The 25,101-nt window shown below is 43.8% G+C and overlaps 1 protein-coding gene across 6 annotated transcripts in view; it reads right to left on the reverse strand.

Annotated features, from left to right (window-relative positions):
* Positions 1–25,101, reverse strand: part of ryr1b (ryanodine receptor 1b (skeletal)) — a 74,420-nt gene that overhangs the window by 23,060 nt on the left and 26,259 nt on the right. For 3 of the 6 annotated variants that reach the window (XM_071496414.1, XM_071496412.1, XM_071496411.1), the window contains exons 25-75: positions 21,816–21,963; positions 21,478–21,683; positions 20,890–21,064; positions 20,497–20,705; positions 20,061–20,407; positions 19,095–19,230; positions 18,681–18,841; positions 17,914–18,076; positions 17,706–17,792; positions 16,502–16,728; positions 15,735–16,179; positions 15,077–15,652; positions 14,726–14,926; positions 14,405–14,516; positions 14,160–14,303; positions 13,479–13,752; positions 13,225–13,342; positions 12,958–13,090; positions 12,577–12,671; positions 12,352–12,487; positions 12,084–12,267; positions 11,785–11,896; positions 11,541–11,661; positions 11,257–11,426; positions 10,883–11,103; positions 10,579–10,669; positions 10,115–10,255; positions 9,855–10,018; positions 9,458–9,536; positions 9,257–9,346; positions 8,877–9,026; positions 8,534–8,611; positions 8,342–8,417; positions 8,130–8,253; positions 7,461–7,576; positions 7,290–7,357; positions 6,917–7,038; positions 6,595–6,644; positions 5,570–5,630; positions 5,325–5,451; positions 5,126–5,234; positions 4,943–5,024; positions 4,548–4,678; positions 4,120–4,440; positions 3,599–3,839; positions 3,114–3,201; positions 2,915–3,007; positions 2,499–2,513; positions 665–835; positions 323–382; positions 85–219 (exon numbers count right to left, since the gene is read on the reverse strand). In XM_071496414.1, coding sequence (XP_071352515.1) covers positions 85–219; positions 323–382; positions 665–835; positions 2,499–2,513; positions 2,915–3,007; positions 3,114–3,201; positions 3,599–3,839; positions 4,120–4,440; positions 4,548–4,678; positions 4,943–5,024; positions 5,126–5,234; positions 5,325–5,451; positions 5,570–5,630; positions 6,595–6,644; positions 6,917–7,038; positions 7,290–7,357; positions 7,461–7,576; positions 8,130–8,253; positions 8,342–8,417; positions 8,534–8,611; positions 8,877–9,026; positions 9,257–9,346; positions 9,458–9,536; positions 9,855–10,018; positions 10,115–10,255; positions 10,579–10,669; positions 10,883–11,103; positions 11,257–11,426; positions 11,541–11,661; positions 11,785–11,896; positions 12,084–12,267; positions 12,352–12,487; positions 12,577–12,671; positions 12,958–13,090; positions 13,225–13,342; positions 13,479–13,752; positions 14,160–14,303; positions 14,405–14,516; positions 14,726–14,926; positions 15,077–15,652; positions 15,735–16,179; positions 16,502–16,728; positions 17,706–17,792; positions 17,914–18,076; positions 18,681–18,841; positions 19,095–19,230; positions 20,061–20,407; positions 20,497–20,705; positions 20,890–21,064; positions 21,478–21,683; positions 21,816–21,963 — 7,884 coding nt within the window. The remainder of the gene's footprint in view (positions 1–84; positions 220–322; positions 383–664; positions 836–2,498; positions 2,514–2,914; positions 3,008–3,113; positions 3,202–3,598; positions 3,840–4,119; positions 4,441–4,547; positions 4,679–4,942; positions 5,025–5,125; positions 5,235–5,324; positions 5,452–5,569; positions 5,631–6,594; positions 6,645–6,916; positions 7,039–7,289; positions 7,358–7,460; positions 7,577–8,129; positions 8,254–8,341; positions 8,418–8,533; positions 8,612–8,876; positions 9,027–9,256; positions 9,347–9,457; positions 9,537–9,854; positions 10,019–10,114; positions 10,256–10,578; positions 10,670–10,882; positions 11,104–11,256; positions 11,427–11,540; positions 11,662–11,784; positions 11,897–12,083; positions 12,268–12,351; positions 12,488–12,576; positions 12,672–12,957; positions 13,091–13,224; positions 13,343–13,478; positions 13,753–14,159; positions 14,304–14,404; positions 14,517–14,725; positions 14,927–15,076; positions 15,653–15,734; positions 16,180–16,501; positions 16,729–17,705; positions 17,793–17,913; positions 18,077–18,680; positions 18,842–19,094; positions 19,231–20,060; positions 20,408–20,496; positions 20,706–20,889; positions 21,065–21,477; positions 21,684–21,815; positions 21,964–25,101) is intronic. The other 3 variants (XM_071496413.1, XM_071496417.1, XM_071496416.1) reach the window with 1 other exon arrangement.

Genomic DNA, 25,101 nt, shown 5'->3' on the forward strand with positions numbered 1-25,101 from the left:
TCACAACCAACAACCAGCCTACACCCTGAATGTGCATGTCACATGTGTTTGTTATAGAGCACTTGAGTTTGTTTCTATACTCACCACCTCAATGTGGTAAAGGACAGCAGACACCTCTTGTACCCTTTTAACCACTTTCTCAGGGTCCTCAGCATCTTCCGCCTTTCCAGACATCTCCTTATAAAGAGACATCTGCCAGCGCATAGCTGGGTCTTCCACCTGAAACCAAGGGTCAAATATGTGTAGCCCATGTAAAGATATTCATGACATTTATGAGGTATTAATATATTATTATATATAATACATTAAAAAGTCCACTCACCTTGCCTTGAAGATGCAGATTGTTGTGCAAGAACTCCCTCACCTCTTCATCTGTGTCTTTCTATGGGGGAAGACACCAACACAGGAGATTCAAAATGTTTTCTTTAATTCAAGACAATCAAAATATCCTACAGTTTACTAATGAGCAGTGTACTGACATGTATGTCATCTTAACAAACCACTAATAGAAAAAGAAGCTGAACTCCATTGGACAAATATAACTTTATAGTAGATAATTCTATATGAAATAAAGATTTTAAAAATGCATTATTTCATATGAGCCAGTTATTCCACGCTCAGACACAACATAGTCTGTCAGTTGGCTTCAAACACATCAAAGTACCAGTGAGTATCTGATCTTGGCAAGATTGATGAGCTCCTGGTCTGCAGGAGAGCACATATTGAGGCCGATGGGAAGCATCTTCTTTAATGCTGCTACGATAAGGGAGGTCTGCACTGAGTAGCGATCCCCCCGCCTCTTCTTCTTGGTGCGCTCCTGCTCTGAGCCTCCAGACTAAAGAGACAAAGAAAAGTTCAGACCAATCCATCACTGTCTGGGTTAAAAGCCTCTTCAAGTCACACACCAAAAATGTCCTACTCAGACAATATTCTATGACATCAGGCTTTTGGGAATATTTAACATAAAAAGTGATGAAGAGAAACAAATAATATAAAAAGGGATTTATATTATTAAAGGAAACAATGAGATGTCAAGACCCACCTGCCAGTAACATTTTACACAATAACATGCCGATATAGTGAATCAACAACAAAGTGAAACTGATTATACCTCAGCTGAAGACAAACCAACAATTATTTTTTCCTGTGAACATCCACCTCTGGTGAGGTTTCAGGTGCTTCACTGCTGCATCAGCTACAGTCGTCACACACAATGCAGCCTCACTGTTAGTAGTGCAGTGGCCAGACAGGACATATCCTGTCCATCGGACAGCACACAGAACAGCACAAGTCTATGGGACCAGCTCCATCGCCCTGGAGCTCTTCTCACACACTCCTGTCCTGGGGCTGCCAATGCTCATTACTGACTGTTGTCTGGCCTCACAGCACCCTCTCTGCCCGCAGTGTGCATGGTGGGTGGGTTAAAACTCTGGGCAGAGAGAGGCGCCGTGACGATCAGCTAACAGAAGCTCACTTCAGTAATGCCCATCTGATAGCCAAGGAGAGGAGGTTTTCTTATTTATCTTACAGCGACCATGTAAAACATCAATGAAACATTCATTAGATATGTAATGCTTTAACAATTTAATGGTGTCAATGAATTAGACATGGAGTGACAAGTCCAGTTAGTAAATATGATGGCAGCTATCTGGTGATGTCGAGCTAGCTGCAGTATCCCCGACAACCACAGCTAGCTACGTATGCTACGGATGGACCAAGCAAATGTAATGCTAACAGCAAGGGCTAGAATGGCTTTTTGGTGTAAACAAGGTAGTGAACACAAAGCCAATGATAATATTGAAAAGAGAAGAGTCCCCCGGCACAGGAATCTTTACCACAAAAGCTGAAAGAAATCCAAGCGTCAATAATAACATTTCAACATCACAGATGGTACGGTAGCACGGGCTCCACAACTTGTCTCCAACAGGGACGATATAAAGGCAAACTGTTTATTAATCAAACAAAACCAGAGTGATGGTGCTCGGCTGCAGGAGTGCACCCTCCAAATGAGATGCACAACTGCTCAGCCGAGCGCCATGAAACCCCTCAGGCCACTACGATCTACTGCAAAGACCTTTCATCAAGCCGCTCCAGACCCCTACTCACACATGTAGAAACACACATAAAAACAGAAGGACATCACTAACACTAACACTAGCACACACACACACACACACACACACACGCTCACACACACTCAATATTACTCAAATATAATTGCAAATATGTCCCATTCACAGAAAACATTCTTAACATAAGCAGTTTCAGCTAAATCTCCATTATACAGTGTATCCTTACACCATTGATATGCATTATTATAACACTGATATTACTAACTCTGTGCTTTATAACCCTCTGTGAGTATATGTGTGTGTGTGAATATTTGGGGTCTGTGTGTAAGAAGTGTGGTAGTCCGTGGGTGAGCTTGATGAAACGCCTCCCCAAAACTCAGGGTGCCATGCGATCAGCACAGCGCTCGTGCACAAACACAGTCTAACCTCTCCATCTCCGGCCTAGTGGCCCAGCGTCCAACCCCCGACACAGGATACAAGGAGAAAACACAGTTAGCGACACTCCTACTGCTGCCTAAACGCTACATACTGTCACTGACATTGTCCTGGAAAAGGATGTTATTAGTTTTGTAATAGCCTCTAACATTTATTTAAACAAATCTTATTATTTACAGAATAATGATTTACCTGACATTCTTATCTTAAGGGAAAGAAAATTAATTACAGCTGAGAATAGATCAAAATGGGTTAACTCTTTCCCTGTTTGAAATGGGTGGTGTTAGTGAAATATTAATTATTAGAGTTTAGTTTCTGAATGAGTTACAGCTCAAGATATGTAGTAAATGAATAAAACATCTTATTAAGTAACAGACTTGGCCATTCATCTGCTTGCCCACTCTCACCTTGCTCATCTTGCTCTTACTGTCAGCGGTCAGGAAGGACATGTTGTTGATCTCATTCATCACCACAAAGTTCTGCTCCTCCCTTTTAAAATTCTGTAATAAATAACACAAGAAAAGGGTGAAATGGTAAAGGACAGAGAGGAATCACAGAATAGCAAAAAACTAATCCAGAGAAAACCACAGACATCAGAAAACTCACATGGGATTTGGACCAGAAGATGAAGACCTCCCCCACCATCCTGAACAGTTCTTCTGCATCTGGATCTGGGCAGGTCAGCCACCTCGCCCTGCAGACAAAGACAGCAGTGACAGAAATAGATTAACTCAAAGTATCAAATAGGCACCACAAGCTGCAGTACAAATACTTTATGTTATCTTCTTTTTTAACTGTCATAGGTACTCATGCTTGATAAGGTTGTTGTTGTCATCCTCTCTTTTATTTGATACTGAATATTGAAACTTGGTTAGAAATTCTCTTGAGCGTTTCCACTCAGGGCCAGGTGATGTCAGTTTGAGCACTGGACACTGACACATCATCTACACCAAAAGATGTTGTAATCTAATCTCCACATCAAACACAGTAATCGTGTGTCCATTAAACTGTTCTTGAAGAAGAAGCATGCTTCTAAGTTACCCAGGAGAACAGTATCAACTAAATCTCACACTAAATTTGAGTACAGCTACCTGTTATTGTCCACGTAGCGGATGAGCAACGGGTAGAGAGCATACAGGTCCCGACACAGCACAGCAAACTCATCTCGGATGGTCCCGTTTTCACTATCCACCTCGGTCTTGCCCTCCATACGCAGGTGATCCTCCTCGGCCACCACTTTTCCTGAGCGCTTCTTCAGCTTTTCCATGGTGGGGATGAAGTGGGATTTAAGCATCTCTGGTTTGGCTCTGCTAACAATCGGCTGGGCGAACACTGGACAAGGGGTACACAGGAAACAACAGTCGTCAGTGGTTATAATATTAAGCCTAGTTTTCTCCAAATATTAGATGTACAAAATGTGGAAATGGAGTTGTCTGTACAATATAATACTATGAAGGCATATTTTAGGAGTTTGCAGACCCAGCACTGCAACATTTGGGATTCACAATATAATAATGGAGCATAAGGATCACATAACTATGAAAACTGGACTCCAATTTAGACTTGGTTACTTCACAAATCGCCACTTATTGTGAAACCTCTGCTCACTCACCTGCCAATCTCTTCATCCAGGAGGCCTCATCTATACCCAGGTTGTTAACCACAATCTTCATGATGCTACCCAGCAGCTGGTTGAGATGCTCGGAGGTGACAGACGTGCACAACTGGCCCTCCTGCTCGGGGAAATTCTCTGGGCCCCTCTCCCACCAGCGTGGGAGATAGTTACACAACATGGGCAGGGTGATCTCAATCACATGGGGCATTTCTGTGTAGCGAGCCCCAGACTCAGCCAGGTCATGGATTTCCTTCATCAGGATCTCCAGCTCTGGGATGTCAGGGCACAGCTCCTCAACTTGGTTGGGAAGACCCAAAACTGAAGAGATGATGGATAAAAAAAGATCAAGAAACAATTGATTAAACATGTTCTAATAATTCATTGCATGTAAAATAAAATGTGATTTGCTTGTGTGGAAAACCCACTGGATCTCTCTCTAGGAGTCTTCGTGGTGTAAACAGAGAATGAGTTGAACTCATTCAGCACTGGCTCAAGGAAGGCTACTGGCATTGCAGCTGCTAAGTGAGCCAAACACTCGCCAAGAGCTGGTCGCTGCCTGCACAGGAGAAAAATACCACAAAATCTTAACAGAAAACCAAGTAAAAGTCAAGGCATAATAAATCTTTGAAAGCATACATGTACCATATTGTCCTCTGAATCAAGGATCTAAGGATAGAGGGTGTTCTATGTTGTACAAACTACTGATTTTGGGCTACAAAAACTGAATTGATTTTACTTGAAATACCATATAAATGCAATAAAATGGTGAAGGAAACAACTTGTTTTCAGACTTCCATAGATCCACAGAGGATCTACTCACTTCTCTGCATGTGGTGTCTTCACAGTGCCCAAAGAGTAGATACTGCACATTAAGCGATAGCAGGATATTTGCAAGTCGTCCACTGAGAAAGCAGAGAAGAGAGGTATTCAATCAGCTTTGGGTCAGTCCTTTGAAGGGAAAATGATGAACAAGCAATTAAATGGAGAGAAGCGCTTCACTCACTCATGACATCATCTCCAAACTGGTGCTGGGCAATATGGTCAAACAGTGACGTGAGGACTGGCAGCAGGGCATTGGTGGTATAGTTAATGTTCTGGGACACACCTTTAACCTGCAGGAGCACACACACATACATACATAAAGATATCAGCTCATCAGATAAATGAGTGTAAAAACAGTGGCGTACGGTGCTGCCTCTGACCTGGTTTCGACTGGACACTTTGCCCAGTTTTAGATTCTCAACCATCTTCTCAATGTCATCTGCAGCACTCTCAAAGAACTGACGCAGGCCAGCCTTCACAATCTCAGGGCCTGATTTCATGACAGTCCTTGAAAAGGTGAACACAAAAGAATAGCCAAAAAGACAGAGAATGTCAGATGGTTTGTTTCTATATTCTCTCTGCCTGGGGAAGTGATGGGATGTGATATGAATAGCTCGTGATTTACCTGGCATCCAGTGATCGTGAGAGGATGTGCAGACAGTTCACCACTGCACCTGCATCTGTTCCTGATAACAGCAAAACAAAGATGTGCTGTCAGGGCTTTCTTTCTGTGCAAATCCATTTTCAAGAGCTCAATTTGCTGTAAAGGTTAGATTTATTTTAAGAGTAATAATTCGTACAAGCTCTGTATTAAAAACAGAAAACAGAGCAAACAGTTACAGTAAAGCGTGTTAGAAAACATTGACAAAAAATTACATTAAAACTATTACTTCTAACCAATCACAGACACTGTACATTACACAGCGGAGACAACTTAAACAGGTAATTATGGAACACTTGAACCATGTGCTGATTTCCTGAGTGCAATACCACCATTTTGCTGTTTGACATGGATACTTTTCAAGCGCTAGCTCAGTTACAATGGTGCACTTTGACTCTCATGTACCATGTGGTACTAGTGAGCCAAGCTAAAGGGCACAGGCTCAGTGTGAAGAGCTTGTCTGTGTCTAGTGACCACTGGATACATAAGAGTGACTGACTATTAAAGACACGTGGTGGTGAAAGGAGAGGAGAATGAAGATAAAGCATATAGTGTCTTGTTTAAGCCAGGCTGAGAACACATCACAGAGCTGCAGTACAATACCATCTGTGGGCACCTGACACCACTACAGACATTCATGCTCAAATCACTCTCTGTGTGTGAGTACCAGTCTGAGTCTAGGCCTTAAATGCAACAAGGACAACTTCAAAAACACCAGATTGCAGAAAACACCAAAGCCAAGCAGAAGCTGAGCTAAGAAGAGAAGCATTAGACGAGGAGATCCAGTAAGGAGAGCAGAGAGAAGAATAAAGCGTGGAAGGACAGACTAAATCTGTGATACAAAGCTGATTAGTATGTAAATGAGAAGGGAGGAAGGAAGAGGAAGCAAATAAAGATTCAGAAAAAAATAAAAAGAAATGATACAGGAAAACAGATACGGAGGGACAGAGATGGTGACAGGGCATAACGCCACCATGCAGATTCCTTACCAAAAAGAGATACTCTGTGCCTCACCAAAGCAGCCAACTTACAGAAGATACTGAGGTAGGAGGAGAAAAGAGGAAAGGGAGGGGAAGGGAGGGAGTACGGTAAGGGGGAACAGGGAAGGAAAGATGTTTGAAGTGACACAGAAAGCAAAAGGGAGGTCACGGAAATAAAGGATATTGCACAATAGGAGAGAGATGAAGAGACACGGAGAAGGAGAGGACAGACACTATCACACGAAAGTACTGCAGTTAAGGAAAGGTACATGGTAAAGTCACATAATCAGGGAAGAAACCAGTCCTTTGAATAAGCTTTTACTGCACACACCTTGCTATCATCTCCTTCTCCTTATTGGAGGAATGCCCTCCACTACCCAAGACTTTTGCAGGAGTGGAGAGGAAGTACAGGCAGTGGTTCTTGAAGTACTGATTTACCAGTGGCAAGAGAATCTGGAAAAAAAAAAAAAAACCCAAGATGAAATATTAATTTAGCGCCTTAGTTTAAGAAACACACTATCTTGCCATTGGACAGGTCCATCTGCATGTGTTGGAAAACTGTTCCACAAACAACCAATTTTAGTTTCAATTCAATGTGTTGAGATATAATGTGCCTTCTCTGAGCTGAGCTTCTGTCACAGTCCATGACTCGCCTGTTGAAGACAAGCAGGAAGAGGACCCAAAAGAAGTATCAAGTAACTCACCTTGGCGAAGAATTTGATCTCTTGTTCATGTGGTGACTTCTCCACTCTACCACTGCTGACCACAGCCTCTGTTAACAAACAAAGGGAAAAAAAGGTCAGGCCCTAATCAACATGTATAGCTTTGCACTGGAATATGGCAACGAGAAGTCTTTGTCTCTGAAATCACAGTACCAAGATGAGCAATGAACTCCTGGGCGATGTCCATCCATTTAAGAAGCTTCTGGAGGAAGCCATAGGCAAAACGCTTCTCAATAGAGGAAATGTCCTGCTCCATGTCCTTCAGACCCCTGAGCGTGGAGAGGAGAGGGAGTAAAAATAAAAGAAACAGAGAGAGAGAGAGAGAGAGAGAGAGAGAGAGAGAGAGAGAGATATGAACAGAACTAGGCTGGTTTATGGTCTCTCAGAACCAACCAACCAGAACATCTGCTGTCTGCGCACGTCAGAGATCAACAGTGTTTGTAGTTGTTCTGACTGGCCACTGCGGATGGTGAAGTGAAAAGCCGACCATCATAAAGAGGTGAGAGATGTGGTACAGTATAAAAACAGGGATAATGATGTAACATTTTCATAGTGTACACATGAAAAGTGGCACAAATACTTAAGGAACAAATGAAAAAAGATAGCTAGAAAAAGAGATACGACACCTGCTGAAGTGGGTGTCAATATCAGTTTGTCATTTTTGTGAAGTTACAGGAATGGTTGGACACAGACTCCACAAATCTTATACTGGAAAGGTGAGGGAGGAGGGGTCTTCGACACTATCCGACCATCTGACATGGAGTTCAGAAGGAATATAAATCTGCTTAATCCTAAACTGGAATGGTGAAATGTCCTGTCTACCTCGTCACAGCGTATCCATTGAGCTGGAGGAACTTGAGCAGGTCCTGGGCCTTCTCCCTGTCCCTGGCCTTCTCCTTAGCCGTCAGGGTGTCATAAGGAACGAGCAGTGGATGGGTGCCACCACCTAACAGGAACACAAATCACTTTGGAAATCAAAAGAATGCAGACTTTTAAAGGTATATTTAAAGGTATGTAATAGAAATCCCTCTTACCTTTGGCCTGTAGCTCCAACTTCTTCTTCCTGCCCCAGGTGTTGTGGTAGTTTTCAGCCAGCTGCTCAGCCATAGACTGTATGAAGAGGGTAAGAAAAACAATCTGTCAAGTTCCTAACAAATGTATGGCAAAAAATACAAGACCTACCAGTGCTGTAAAAGAGCACTGATACATGAGAGAGAAATACATACCTGCAACTCTCTGGACAGGGCCATCCCTGTGATGTCTATTGGCTGAGGGCTGTAGCCATGACTGGGATCATAAGTGGCCTGAAAATAGAAAACACAGTAGAACAGTGGCTCTCATTGTGAGGTTTGGAGACCTCTAAAGATTCCAGGATTTTCCCAGAAATAGTGGACAGCTTTAATTTTAACATTGTTCCACCTATTTAATTAAGGGAGAGAATGTATAATGAATGTACAAGAACGCTGCTATCAATCGAATGGTGAGTCACTTTAGACCAGTGAGAGATCCAAGATGGCATCAAACTTTCTCCACGATAGTAGATGTTTTTTTTCCACCCCTCTCTTGTACCTGAGCAGTTTGGGAGATCTTGCGGGTGGTGGTGGTGGTGGCCTTCTTCTCAGCTTCTCCCTCCCCGTCCCTGGCTTTCTCCAAGGTCCACTCCCAAGCCAGCATGGCTTTGATGGATTCTTTGATGGGCCAACGATAGATCTCCTTGTCCTGGGAGACGGATTTAAAAATTAATAATAAACAATACATTCAGACTGTGACAATCTACAAACACGTGAAATTAGAGATGAAAACGGTTCAGGAATATTAGTTTAGCAGTACTGGCTTCCTCAGATCTGAAAGCACACAGGGCTAATGAAAAAGTTTACCGGTAGTCACAATTTAGCACCTGCACGCACATTATCAGGTGTCAGACTGGTCAGAAGGTGACAGATGATTACCTTTTCAGAGAACGTTTTGTATGGTCGGAGCATTGGGTGAGTCTTAGCATTCTCATCTAACACCTCTCCATAGGTCCAGTTGTTCTGAATCTGAAAATTGATTTAACCATTGACACAATCATTACAAAGTACTGACATTTTCAAATTAGAAACAGGGAATTTGTAATTTATATCTGACGAGTTTCAGTTTTCATAACTGACCTTTTCAAAGGCCCATTTGTCATGAGTGTGCTCTGCATACTTGTTGATGAAAGCATCCAGCCTCTCTGGGATGATGGTACTGTCAATAAATGAACTCATATTCAGTACTGCCTGAGTTATGAATACCATTCAATGTTAACTAAACTTACATTTTGAATGCCTTTATTAGCTCGTACTATCTTGTGAATTTACCTCTAGAAAATAGTAATAATTATTCTCTGTAGGTGCTTCGGTTATATAAACTGTACTTTACAGTCAATGTTTTTTCAGTTAAAAATGAGAAACTAAAGCAGATTCATATATCAGATATTTAGACTGTACTGTTATGTGTGTATAGCTTTGTTCTGTAGGTCACTGTGAACTACTGCTGGACTTTTATTTTCCACTATGTGCTCACTTGGTGGTCTCCACTGGTTTGGGATCAAAGTTGCCTTCAGCATCCACAGAGGCCTTTTTCTCAGTGTGGGAGGAGTAGCTGGCATCCACATAGTCAGGAGGGATGGCTCCTGCTATAGCACAGAGGCAGGGCATGGCGATCTTGAAGAGTTCTGCATCAAATTTCTAAAGTGTGGATAAGATGAGAAAAGTCGTGTTAACAATTGCATAAGCTTTAACCCTGTAACACTGTAGGAGGACACCGAGAGATTCATCTCGTACCTTGTGTGCCAAAGATTCAAAGATTCCCCAAAACAGTTTACGAGAAAGATGCAGCTCTTCCTCTGAAGTCACTCCGAAATTAGCCCATCCGTTAGGCAAGCAGTAATATTTCCAGCAGCGCTCATAGTGATTGGTCAACAGCTGTACCAATTACAAAGGTAAATCAAATGAAGGACAATAGCCAGAGATAATCAATAATATCTGTATTTAACAACTATTAGTGAATAGAGTAATCACTGTAATTTAATAAATGCTTTTGTAAGGAATAATCTTTTCCCACCTTCACTACACAAAATCTACTCAATCAGCGTTTAAACTGAGAACAGTGTGTGTGTGTGTGTGTGTATATGTTATCTTTATTTTTTTTGCCTACATTCTGTTCTATTCTGCTTCATTTTCCAGTCTTATAAAATAAAATAAAATAAAAATAAAAAAAACACAATAAAATTAAAAGGCAGACAAACCTTAAGAGGCATCTTTGCATATTCGTTGAGGATGGGAACATCAAATACCAGACGTCTAAGCAGATGCTGCAGCATGGAGGGTCGAAGGTACCTATGAATGTCATCAAAATGCTTCATCAGGACTGTAATTGTTTCAAATAAGCAATGATATTGTTTTTTTTTTCAGGTCTTTTGGGTCCAACTTTGTATGTTGTTTCCATGTGAATGTGTGAACTGTCATGGTAGCTGTTTTGCCATTCTTGTTTGATCTCTCTTGTAAAAGAGACAATGTATCTCAAGAGACCGGTTGGGTTTGAGCACTGACTTGCAGAGCGACATGAGGCACTCCTCAATGACATCCCTCTGAGCCTTGGTAAGGGCTCGGCCACGGGACAGACGATAGATGGTGTGGAGCATGGAGTCGATCATGATGGCCCGGTGGTCTGTCCCGGCAAACAACGGCGCACACTTAGTGAGCAGAGGCAGAACAGCCGAACAGAGGTAGCGGTTCAGTGCCAGGGCCATTTCAGTTGTACTGAATGCCACCTACAGTCAGAAGACAGAAAAATTATTTATACTGAGTCCAATACTTTGGAGACAAAAGATTAGTAAATCACATCAACATGTAGATTTCTGGAGCTGACAAAAGTGACATTTCTCTTGATGTTTTACTTGTCGTCTGTGTCCTTCCCTACTCACCGTGTCCAGAGAGGCTGCAGCTCTCATGTCAGGCAGGAAGCCAACCTCCAGCACGTGAAGCAAGAACTCCTGGTTATCTATACCATAGACTCTGTCAAGGAACAGGACCATGGAGGCCTTGTGGTCTGGCACAAAACTGGCTGACATCTTGGGCTCAACAATCTGACCATCTGAGGTTTGGACAGAAGAAATCATATTTATATATATATATATATATATATAGGAAGATGTTGTTGTGTTAAAATGACACTATGTTTATACACAATTCCAACTTTGTATCTAACCTTTGCCGTGGGAAGGAATCTGCACAGGCAAGCTGATGACTCCCACCAGGTCCTCTATGGGCACCAGAGACCTCAGGATGGCCCTGATTCTTAGAGCTTCACCTTTGCCTGCTTGGATCAGCTGTAGACAGAAACATTTAAGGCATAATGTATGAAACTAACTCCTGCTCATCAACCACCTGCTTCATCGCTGTTCCTGGAGGCTCAAGAGAAATGAAATGGTGTGAAAAGCCATGCTACTCACATGCATCTCAGGGGCACAGCGACCCAGCAGATCAATAAGGGCTGAGTAGAAGGACATGATGGCATTTCCCAGATGCACACGGTTCTCCTCCTGCTGCTCCTCACCACCAAACCTGCCAATCAAGAAAACAGCTTTTTCTCTATCTGTTTGTGCCTGGCAATTATGAAGCAATATAATTCACAACAGGATTGATTAGTTCAATTGTCTTAGATGTTATTTATTTAGTCAAACAGTGAAGCTTGATCAAATTTTGCCTTTACAGACTATGTAAGTGTCATACCTACTGCGCCATCACTTACATGAAGCGTCTGTCTTTTTTGACAGTGGGACCATCCCTTGCTGGATCCTCTGAGATCTTGATGGCCTCCTCCATGGCGGCCAGCAGACCATTCCCGCCCTCTCCTCTCAGGGCCGGGCCAAAGCACTCGGGTCGACGGATGAGCAGACGGACCACAACGTTGGCGTTCTCCTCCACGCTCTCTCCTGTGAGGAGTAAGTGTGCAAATGTTGGTGAAAGATACCCACAACTCAAAACTACAAATGCCATCATTATATGAGGAGGCTGACCGTTAACAAAGACAGCAAAGCGGAGGAAATCCAGATATCGCTCTCCTCCACAGGGGTTCCAGCCAATGTCAGGGTAGCCCTTAGACAGGAGCATTGGGCACATCTGCAGTCCGCAGCCCGCCAAGTATGTCACCACCTACATCACCAAGAGAGATTATAAGATAAAAAAATCCACTCTACCCTTTTATGTGTTTTTCTTTCATGTCATTTCTTATTTTCTCAAACCATTTCCAGGTCCTGCTCTTGCAAGGCCAAGGCCAGCTCATTGTTGTCGATGCAGGAAGCAGCAGCCACATCCAGAGGTGTGGACCCACGCATTCCTGCAAATGTAAAATAAACACAGTGAGTCCATGTTTGTTTGGTCTTTGACTAATATGCAAGTTAATTATTCTAGATTTTTCAAAAGGAAAAGGTTTAAACAAATTTATCTAAATTAGTTTTGATTGTTGTCATGGCAATAATGTCACAGCAGTTTGCAGTGAACAGGGCCTCTGATACCTTTACATCTTTTGAATATTCAAAATGAACATGGGTAAATCTACTTATTTCTAAATGAAAAATTAAAAAGTTTGTACAGCAGACTGTACACAGGTGGCTGACACTGACCCAAGCCAATGCCGCTGTTCTGAAGCAGGTAGCTCAGATGGTCAAACATGGAGCGCTGGTTCTGTCGGCTGATGCGACAGAAGTAACACAGGAAACGACAGCAGTTGGTCACCATTTGAGGGAATCGAATCTCCTGGAGAGAAAAAGGACAAAGATACATTGTGTCTACTGTGGTATGTACTGTGTAAGTCAAGTGTTCAACAAGGAACTCAATAATCAGAATGATTATGATAAATTAACTAGACAAACAAAAATCCTCACAGTTACCTTTGAGTCTCCTCCTCCACCCAACACATTGACCATCACCTCCATGACAGTCTCATGCATACCGAGAGCTCTCATCAGATTGGGGTGTTGGTAGAACACCTTGTTGTTCATGATGTTTCTGAATTTAAAAAAAAACACAGATAACACATTAGAAAAAAAATTACAGATGAAATTAAATAGACCCTGATCAATAAAAACTAATTTCTGTTCATATTTCATGAATTACAGCAGTGTAGTCAAATTAACAAACTAACCCAATGCTCTGGATCATGAGCCGCTCTTCTTCTGGGCCCATCTGGACAATAAGCAGTGAACGGATCTGTCCTAAACACTCAAGCAGGTCCATCGTGTCCTGAACAGACACGCCATTGATGGCGTAGGCTTTGGGCAGCGCTCGGATCAGCTCGCCCAGGCCATCGTACTGCCTGTGGAGCAGGCTGAACATCAGACGCACCAGCTCAGGGTTCTGGATGAAGGACTCCTGGGCCCAGTGGATCATGGTGTGGGAGATGAGTTCCTGAAGGGTGCCTTGGTGAAGTGGATAAATTATCATCAAATTATATTCAACTGTTATGACTTTTTAAAGGCTGAGTTTGATGTTTTTGTACTGAAGCAGATGATGGTCCACCTTCTGCACAGTCAGTGAATTTCTTTTGATATGAATATTTCCATTTTCCAAATTACTCTAAATCAGTTGCCCTGTTATTTTAGGGTGTTAAAGACTCTCCAACAGCATTTACACCATGTGATACTAAAACTCCAGTGAAAACTATGATGATGAAATTGTGTGTATAATACAGAGTGAGAGCACTGGCCTTTAACTTTGACCTGATATGAAATTAATGAAAGTCAACTATTTAAGAACAAAGGTAATTTGTGAAAAATGACAATCAAATCCTCAGATATTTCATGGGTAATTCGGCTGTTCATCTTACTGGGCTTTGGCTCCTCCTCAACCTCTGGTTTCTCCTCCTCTTCCTTTTTGCGCAAACTCTTGACTTTGTCCACCAGACTAAGAAGTCTGCCCCTGAGGGAGGTGTCCACCTCCTCCTCTTCTGCCTCCTCTTCAACATGTATACCTAAAATGGAGATACTGTATTAAACTCCCAGACATAAAAAAAAACTTGAACAACTGCATTTGCAGAGTAAAAAATAGGACACTCATTAAAGAACGTCTCACCGCAGTGAAGCAGGATGTCATTGTGGAACTCTCCCAGAGTATCTCGCACCTCCTCAGGTACCGGACACTCCTCATCCTCTGGACCGTGCTTAAAGTTGGTCAGCAAAAGAACCTTGAAGAGGAGCACAGTAAGACAACCCATCAGCATCTTTTGTCTATTTTTCTATTCTTCTCCTGGCCTGGGCTTTTTTTTTGTAAAAGAAATTAGGGGTCGACATATAACTTGTGGGAGGAATATTATCCAAATCAATCTAAAACCCCAGACCCCATAACACATATCTGGTAAGGCTGAGGAGGGCTCCTGGTTAATATAATTAGTACCTGGTCTTGTGGTGGTGAACGGAACTCGCGGGTCTTGCGTGCAGTCTCAGCAGCCGTCATGGTGAAGGCTCTCATTAACAGGTTGTAACGAACACGCTGATTGCTCTGAATACCGTGGACAAACTCGTCTGAAAAGGCCACAATGGCTTCGACTCTGTGTCGCAGCTCACAATCGCAAAAGTACTGCAGGAGTGTGCACATCTGAGAGACGGAGGTAAGACAGAAACAAGAGTTTAAAATGTTTAATTAGCAAAAATATAGAAGATATTTTAAGGATATGAATTCTGTAATATAAATATTAACATAAATTCTACAGATGGATAGTGATCAGTGTGTAAATGTCAGACTGACCTGCAGTTTCACAGACTCTGGTAGCTTCATCTGGAGTAATCCTTCCTCCAGACCCTCCTCCTCATCTCTTGCTTCTGCCTCCACTGCCTCTGCCTCCTTCTCCTCCTCTGCTTTCTCTCCATCCACTTTTTCTACTTTGGCCTCTCCCTCCTTCTCCCCCTCTTCTCCTTCCTCCTTAGGTTCAGCCTCTCCCTCCTCATCCTCTCCTTTCGCCACATCTTTCAGCTCCTCCTCTTCCTCGTCACCGACCCCTTCATCCTCAAGCTCAGCCTCAGATGCCTCCTCTGCTTCCTCCTCCTTTGCATCCTCGCTTTCTCCCTCAGCAGCTCCGCCCTCCTCAGCTTTCTCGCCTTCCTCCTCCTCTTCTTCCTTCCCACTGAAAACATTGGGGTCGATCATCTTGAGGATGTGCTTGGTGTCCTCATCGTTGAAGATGCCCATAATGAGCAATGTGCTAATAAGTTTCAGGATTGGGACAAAGTGGAACTCCACACTGCCTCCTACTGGATCTCGCATGGCCTGGCTACCATCCAGCACAGCTTCTGTTAACATGCTAATCGCCCTGGTCTTCAGCTCCTGTGGAGAAAAGATAAAAATAAGCAAAAGAGAAACAAAATTTTACTGCATTATTGCACCAATGTAATCTCTTGTTTCTTACTTGCAGAGGGAAGGTAGGACTAAGGGTGTACAGATCAGGGTTGGTGCCGACAAAGTTGATAGGTGAAAAATGCAGCTTGGGCCGTAAGCAGGTGGTGAGGCCAACACCAGGGAGAGAATGGGCTTTCTTTGCATCAGGATAGAGATGGATGCTGAGAGTCTCTTCAGTCATGGGGACAATAAACTCCCTGTTGGTGCCCAGGCGTGCCCGTTTGGCAGACTCCAGGTGTATGCTGATGAGCAGATCATAGTAGCCGCTGCGGAGGGGTCCAGGCAGGTAGGTGTTCTCAATGGCATAGAAAAGCTGGGATTCATCCACATGGCTGCACAGGGCATGGGCCACTCTGTTGTTGCCGAGGGCACACACAGCGCAGTACAGCATGAGGGTGTGGTAGTGGAACTTCATCAGATCCTGACGCTCTGACAGCTCCAGGATGTCAATACACCTGAGAAAAAAAAAAAAAACTCAAAGATCAATACTTATTAGTAAATGGCAAATATCATAATCATGATAAATATTTATATAAATATATATATAATGTAATTTATCTCCCCTACAAACTCATGTTCAATTTTTTAGCAGCAAGAACACATTTGATAATCAGACAGAAAAAGAATTCAGAGCCAAAATATCACTGTGATTATTAGTCCTGAATAAAATTAAAAGATCAGTGAATCTGCTGCCAACCTGCAAATTCTTGACCAAACCGAACTACCTGCAATGCCCCATAGGAAATCTTGGGACAGCCTGCTGTTTCTGTTCTCTACCTGTTCTCCTCTGGGATGTGCAGGGCCATCATGATGAGAGGTTCAGTGCACTCCACCATCCAGCCCAGCCTCTCACTCACTCTGCCCACCTCCGGGTTGAGGAAGTGATTGGGCATACGACTCCAGATGACTGGGGTCAGCATCTGGACATCCAGCCTGGGAGGGCACTGAGGGACTGGATTCTTACGCTCACTGCGGAACATGGCAGCCGATATGGGCATGATGTTCTGACATGAGAGAGAGAGACAGAGGAGAGGAGGTTTAGACAATCACAGAGAGAAGAAGAAGACAACTGGATTTGAAAAAGGAGAAAGCAATGGATGGTGGGGCTAACATGAAAACAAGACAATCAGGCAAACACAAGAAATAAAAGCAAGAGGCTGACGTGCCTATCATTCACTGTCACTGTTGACAGAGAGTCCAGTAAGCACTTATGTTCCATACACTTAACAGATAAATCGTAAAGTTACACAGAATTACACGCAGAGGCACAGATCAACATAAATATGTCTGATTTTTTTTTTTTTTTTTTACATCAGGTTCCAAAAATTATTTCATTAGAAATTGATGAAAATGTGGGAAATGCTCCATATCACAATGTTATGGAAGAAAAAAAAGAAATCTTGTATCCGGCCCTTGAACTGAATCAGCACTAAAGTTTAATTGGTTCCTCCCTGGCCTATGACCCATCCTTCCACTGATTTGGTGCAAATCAGTTCAGTACTTTTTGTGTAATCCTGCTGACAAACAAAGAAACATAGAAAAACCAACAGACATGGGTGAAAACATAACCTCCTTGGTGAAGGTAATTACCAAAATTAAGTCTTAGTTTCACTTCTCTAGTAATGTCCACACCCTAATTTTCTCTTACTTGCCCACGTGTGCCCTTTCTACTGTATTTTTCTCTCTCTCTCTGTCCCATTTGGTATTGTGTCTTTTTCTCTCTCTGTCTCTCTTAAGGAGGTATGGGTTGAATGATGTCTAAACATCAATGCCACTGAATTAATTTTATCCGAACAGACACCGAGTCACCATCGAGCCGGGAAACGTCTGACCCACTTTCAAAACAAGGGAGGAGGAGATTCGTGACCAGGGGTACAGTATGAGTTTGAAGTGGAGAGGAAGGAAGTGAGGAAGGAATGGAAGGAAGGAAGGAAGGAAGGAAGGTAGCTGGAGAAACATATGAGCAAAAGAAGTTTCTGACCTTGAGTTTGCCCAGCTCCAGCTGCACCATGTTCTGATTGGTGGGCTGAACGAACACGGCAGGGAACAGCTTGGTGTTGGGCTCCACCTGCAATGAAACATCTCTGGCTTTACGGCTCACAGTAACATAACTCATCCAAACTTGTTCGAAATCAAGTCTGAAAAACACATACAAATATACACACAACCTAAACTGTGACTACACTTACCTGGTAGAAGGTGTTTATCTCCTTTCCATTGGCTGTAAAGGTCATGAGACCCGTTGCCAGGTCGACCAGACAGCCAACCACCATGTCCTCCTGGCTGAAGCGGGTCTGCTGATTGCTGACCAGATCCCCTCCCCACACCATGTAACAGTTACTGTGCTTCATGCTGCAGAGAAACACCAAACACACTTTACTTCTCAACTCATGTTTTTAATATGGCAGTTAAAACACTATGCAGCCGATCCAAACTGATTTACATCACAGAGAGACAATAACACAACAAAGAAGCACACAGACAACTAACTCTTACTAACTTATAAGTATTCTTGAGAGTTAAAAGGATTTCATGTCCTGGTTTTTTATAGTTTTGTTGTTGTCGTTCCATTTTTGGATAATGTGGCATAGTGGAAGCATATAAATGGTGACAACAATGGGACGAAGTATTGTCCTTACTCCTTCATTTCTTCTTCTTTATTTCTTTAGTGACAACCTGTTTCTAATGTAATGTCATGAAAAAAACTTTTCCTCCCCTGCAGAAAACACCTCTGAGATGCTGTTACAACTCAGTTTTCCATCTGTATTATCCCATATTTACAAGTTAGAACAATATATCTTTGTCATCTCTCTGTTGTTTGCCCTTGCCACCAGTGTATGAAAAAAACAACTGGCCTAAATCACATTATTTAAATTTTAAACCAAGAGAAGAAGGATAAATAATAAATATATCAGCTTGTAATACTTGGCATTGTGCTGGTATATAAAATACTAACCTGTCGTGTATGTTGCCTTTGTCATCTCCCACAGTAACAGTGACACTGCGGACTTTGGAGAGGTCAAAGGTGGGATCATACTGGTGGTAGTCAGGAGTGACCCAGCCAATCCACACACCTGACGGCTCCTGCCCAGCAAAGATCCTCACAGAGTAGTAATACTGGAAATAGAAAAAGATCAGGAATAACATGAGAGTACTTCAAGAAGAAAATATCTGAGTGAAACACCTAAAGGCAGCACAGGGTTACAGATACTAACATAACTTCAGCAGTATGACACAAACTAATGCTAACACCCAACAGGCCCACTCAGCAAATCATGCGAGACTCATCCCTGGATTTTTGCTACATTGGAGGGATCATTTTGACAAGTGCTATAAATCTAGCAGTAGCAGAGGATAATGTTTAGCTCACAGTGGTGGTATTTTGGATGATCTCAGGGTCATCTCTGTCATCAGGGACCACGTCTTCCACCAAACGTGGCACCGTTGGAGGTGCAGGAGGAGGGGCCAGAGGTGTCATGGCAGCCTTCTTAGCCTTGAAGAAAAATCTAGAAGAACATAACAGATATTTGGTGTTTGGAGAGACAGTTAAATCTAAAGCACTAGCCAACTTTGCTCACCCTGAGGTAATATTGAGGTAATTTCTGAAGCGCTGAAACCACGTTGAACGTCATTGAACTGCATGTACCACAAGCTTTTTTCACAAAAAGAAAGAAAAAGAAAACAAAGGAACAAAAGAGAAACTAGAATTACCGCCTCGCAGCTGTATGCCTCCGCCACTCCAACTAGTTTCAGATCACATCCCTGTTTATCCTGAGTCATGTAAAATGTTAACCATTTGTGTGAAATTGTGTCATAATTGAGTAATGCTAAAAAGTGTTTTGTGAGGTCAACATGACCTTTGACCTTTCACTTTTAACCACCAAAATCTAATCATTTCATCCTTGAGTGCAAGTGGACATTTGTGCCAAATGTGAAGAAGTTCCTTTGAGGTGTTACTGAGATTTTGTCTGTCCGTACGTGGACAGCCTCTGGCTCTGGCTGTCGCTGCAGAGGCATAATAAACTGTCTGTTGATGAGTTGAGTCTTGCTGTTGCTGGATGGAAGACTCATGCGATGCTGTCAGGATACAGTTAATTGAATATCAAGTTTTAAATTATCACTCCCTGCAGGCTGAAAAATAATCATAACTGACAGCAAATTGAGCAACTCCACTGGGTCTCAGTTAGCAAGAGCCTGGATGCTCGATGTTTTGCTTCACTGACTGATGTTTTGCTTCGCACTGAGACGATGGATTAATTATTTACATAATAATCTGCACCTTTAGCCCTCTGCAGGCTCCTTCCTCTCCTCTAAACACTAAACCTGCCACACTTACCCTTTTTTCTTTCCCTTTTCTGACACTGTGTCCTTCTCATTTTCCACAGAGATCTCCTTAGGCACAGATGGCTCCTTCTTTTCCTCCTCCTGCTCCTTGCGGCTGGCAGACTTCTTCAGAACTTCAAACTCTGAGTCGGGCTCCACCACTACCACTTCCTCCTCTGGGATGGTGAGGACACGGGTGAGAGGGGTGGTGCCTGCTGGGATCTTGAAGGTCTCGTGGAACTGGACAGGCATGCTGAGTCTGAGGAACATCATATCGGTATTGGCGTTCTGTGAACCAAAGGTCTTATGGGTCAGCTTCAGACACGGGGCGCTGTCCACAGTCCCATCCACACGGGAGACCTGAGAGACAACACGTTTAAAGATAAATAAATTACCTAGTTTTAAAGTTTTAGCTTCATTAAACATTAAAGGTGTCACTGAGTAGTTACCTCAATATGATTGTGATCAGTGGGCACAGGCCCGAACTGCGGCAAACTTTTACTGAACCACATGGTGATGTCTCGCTTCATATTGATGGCAAATGGTTCAAATCCTTCCTGCAGGCCACAGATGGCAAAGTAACGCAGGCTGCTGACATTCTGACCAAGATTAATCCTCCCGACCTGAGACAAGCCCAGGGCACACACTGGGATAAAACCTGAGGGGTAAAACCACAGGAAAGTTGTCTGTAAAAATATTTTCAAACTGCTGTAAAGTAGTCCTGCTATTTAATCTATAATATATTTATTATATTTATTATATTTATGTCAAAAAAGTTTTTTTTTAATACGTTACTGCTACTTAAGCTGATCTAATAAGGTAAAATGATGGTGAACCCCTACCTTCTCCAATTTCAATGTCTTTGAAAGCCATCTCTGAGCCTGAGTCACTGATCAGCATTTCTCCGTTGAGTGTGAACATGATGTTCATCTCAGTGAGGTCAATCATACAACCGACCACATCACCAGACTGCCACTGGCGACCGAATGGTTCATTGCCAATATGCCATCTTTGAGCCTGGAAAGGGTTTCATCAACATTTATTAAACAAAAGACAACTTCAAATTCAATACATTATCTTTAAAATACTGCTTTAAATTCAATACATTATCTTTAAAATACAGCTTTAAATTTCGTTTCAAAAAATAATTTCAGTCTGACTGAAGTGTACTCTCGTAATCTTCTCTGACTTGGCTTGGATTTATGCTTTTTTCAGACTCTTCAGATTTGACTGAACTGAATGTTGGCTTGACTTTTTTCTAGCTATCTAAAAACGAAGTTTTGTTTATTTCATAAATCATTTCATGAATCCATCATCTGTTCATACTCAAAAAGTTTGGAAAAGAAATCTACATGGCATATTGATAAGCACTTGATTAAACTAGACTGGTGCTGCTTTATCTAGGATGAAGCTAAAAGATGAGGACTGACCTTATTGCCATTAAAGACGTAGGCCAGTTCATCTGCTCCCAGTTCAGTGTCAGAGCGGACATTAGGACGTGCCCAGCCCACTCTCATCTCCCCCGTGGTCACTGCCTCAAACTCAAAGTACCACTTCCCTTGGGTGATAGCGTACGACCTCTCTGCCCTGAAGATTCGTACCTTGTCCCCACGGGTGTTCTCCAGGCCATGGCCAGCTGCAGGGAAAGAGGAAAAAGGTGAAAGATAAGATTAAGAACGCTGGAGGTACTGACGATGCCCTGGGCTAGAAGTTTGACTTTGCATGATGTTCTACATTCAACACATTAGCAGGAGGTAAGGTGACTTACTGCTCTCCTGATCTGGAGGCTCAATGTTGTAGCCATAGCCAATGAGGGTGCGGACAGCATTGTTAACACTGTCTCGGTTGGTTTTCTTAGTTCTCTCATCCAGCAGGTTGTAAGGTACCAGACGAGGGTTTCGCTTATTTAAGATGTCCTGAGAAGGGTAACAGAATACAAGGTGATTAAAAAATTCTGCCAAAAAAATAATTAAAGCATAGGCAGCACGGCTTAGCCCCAGATGTATAATCAGAATCAGAATCAGTTTTATTGCCAAGTATGTTTTCACATACATGGAATTTTTTCTGGTCATTGGTGCAATTGAGGATCAGGGGGATCAGCAACAGTGGGGCTCTCTAGCCTTGTTGATAAGGCTGATAGCAGATGGGAAGAAGCTATTTTTGTGGCGAGAGGTTTTGGTCCTGAAGGACCGCAGCCTCCTGCCAGAGGGGAGTGTCACAAAAAGTTTGTGTCCAGGGTGGGAGGAGTCAGCTACAATCTTCCTTGCACGCCTCAAAGTCCTTGAGGTGTACAGGTCCTGGAGGGATGGAAGATTGCAGCCAATCACCTTCTCCGCAGAGTGGATGATACGCTGCAGTCTGTTATTGTCCCTCTCCGTGGCAGCAGCGTACCAGATGGTGATGGAGGAGGTGAAGATGGACTCAATGATGGAGGTGTAGAAGTTCACCATCATGGTCCTTGGCAGGTTGAACTTCTTCAATTGCCTCAGGAAATACATCCTCTGCTGAGCTTTCTTGATGAGGGAGCTGATGTTCAGCTCCCATTTGAGATCCTCTGTGATGGTGGTTCCCAAGAAGCGAAAATGCTCCACGGTAGCCACGAGGGAGTCACACAGGGTGATGGGGATGGGTGGGGCTGGGCTCTTCCTGAAGTCCACTATCATTTCCACTGTCTTCAGAGCGTTTAGCTCTAGGTTGTTCTGCCTGCACCAGGTCACCAGACGGTCAGTTTCCCACCTGTAGGCAGACTCATCGCCATCAGAGATGAGTCCAATGAGAGTGGTGTCATCTGCAAACTTCAGGAGCTTGACAGACTGATGGCTGGAGGTGCAGGTGTTGGTGTACAGGGAGAAGAGCAGAGGAGAAAGAACACAGCCTTGCGGGGATCCAGTGCTGATGGTCTGGGAGTCAGACACATGCTTTCCTAGCTTCACATGCTGCCTCCTGTCAGACAGGAAGTCGGTGATCCACCTGCAGGTGGAGTCAGGCACGCTCAGCTGGGAGAGCTTGTCCTGCAGCAGAGCCAGGATGATGGTGTTGAAGGCAGAGCTGAAGTCCACAAACAGGATCCTGGCATAGGTCCCTGAGGAGTCCAGGTGCTGGAGGATGAAGTGGAGAGCCATGTTGACGGCGTCGTCTACAGACCTGTTGGCTCTGTAGGCGAACTGCAGGGGGTCCAGGAGTGGGTCAGTGATGGATTTGAGATGGGACAGGACAAGGTGCTCAAATGATTTCATGACCCAGAGGTCAGGGCAATGGGTCTGTAGTCATTTAGACCTGTGGGCCTTGATTTTTTGGGGACAGGGATGATGGTGGAGGATTTGAAGCAGGCTGGCACGTGGCAGGTCTCCAGTGAGGTGTTGAAGATGTCCGTGAACACCGGAGACAGCTGATCAGCACAGTGCTTCAGGGATGATGGAGAGACAGAGTCAGGACCGGCTGCTTTGCGGGGGTTCTGCTTCTTAAAAAGCCTGTTGACATCTCTCTCCAGGATAGAGAGAGACGTTCCTTTGGTAGGGGAGGAGGAGGGGGGTTCTGATGTGGCTCTGATGTGGAGGTTAGTGTCAGGCTTGTCCCATTGTCTTTCAAAGCGGCAGTAGAACTCATTCAGATCGTTGGCCAGACGGAAGTCGTTAATGGAGTGGGGGGGTTTAGGTTTGTAGTTAGTGATCTGTCTGAGCCCTTTCCAGACAGAAGCAGAGTCATTGGCTGAGAACTGGAGCTGAAGTTTCTCAGAGTACAGTCGTTTAGCTTCTCTCACCGCCTTGCTAAACCTGTGCTTGGACTCTTTAAACCTGTCCCTGTCCCCACTCCTGAAAGCTTCCTCCTTTTGCCTCCTGAGCTGACTGAGCTTAGCTGTGAACCAGGGTTTGTCATTGTTATAACTCACCCTGGTGCGTGATGGGATACAGCAGTCCTCACAGAAGCTGATGTATGACGTCATAGCCTCTGTGAACTCATCCAGACTGTTGGAAGCAGTCCTGAACACCTCTCAGTCAGTGCAGTCCAAACATGCCGCAGATCCTCTATGGCTTCACTGCTCCACTGCTTCGATGTCCTCACAACAGGTTTACACAGTTTTAGTTTCTGCCTGTATGTGGGAATCAGGTGGACCATGACATGGTCAGAGCGGCCCAGTGCAGCCCGGGGGACGGCGTGATAAGCACCACTGATTGTGGTGTAACAGTGGTCCAGAGTGTTCCCCTCTCTGGTCGGGCAATTAACAAACTGTCTGTATTTGGGCAGTTCATGACTGAGGTCACCTTTGTTAAAGTCACCAAGGACAATAACTAAGGAGTCCGGGTTGGTCCACTCCACACAGTATCTGCTGTGGCCTGTGGTGGGATGTAAACACCGACCAGGATGAATGAGGTGAACTCACGGGGGGAGTAGAAGGGCCTGCAGTTTATGATGAAAGTCTCCAGGTCAGGAGAACAGTGCTGCAGGATCACTGTCACGTCTTTGCACCAGCCACTGTTTGCATAAAAGCAGATTCCTCCACCTTTCGTTTTGCCGGACAGCTCTGTGTCGCGATCCGCTCTGAAGAGTTGGAAGCCGGTCAGCTCCAGCGCAGAGTCCGGATCGATCCACACAGCCACGTCTCCGTGAAGCACAGGACGGCAGATGAAGAAAAGTCTCTGTTCTTCTGCACCAGTAGCTGAAGTTCATCCAGCTGGTTGGGCAGTGAACGCACCTTGGAGAGAAAGATACCTGGGAGCGGTGTGCGGAGTCCGCGCCGGCGGAGACGCGCAAGCGCACCGGCACGTTTTCCTCTCCTCCGGCGTTTCACTGCGAGAGTAACGGTCAGTGACCTCTGACCAAAATGTCCAATAATTCCACAGGAGAGTCGAGAAAGGTGGAAAAAGATCCACTGGAGTTGTTTCTCTGATGTTAATGAGCTCTTCTCTGGTGAAAGAGCTCCGGAAACCAAAGCAGAAAACTGGATTTACAAAGAAAATAAGGCAAAAAAGTGCGCACCAACACACCGAGGCAGCCATCCGCGGCGCCATGGCACATTATACATAGTTATTTGGTTAATATATTAATACAAATGA

The sequence above is a fragment of the Trachinotus anak genome, unplaced genomic scaffold (genome assembly GCF_046630095.1).
Source record: "Trachinotus anak isolate AG129_WGS33_773 ecotype Australia unplaced genomic scaffold, CSIRO_AGI_Tana_v1 ptg000014l, whole genome shotgun sequence".
NCBI classification, from domain to species: Eukaryota; Metazoa; Chordata; class Actinopteri; order Carangiformes; family Carangidae; genus Trachinotus; species Trachinotus anak.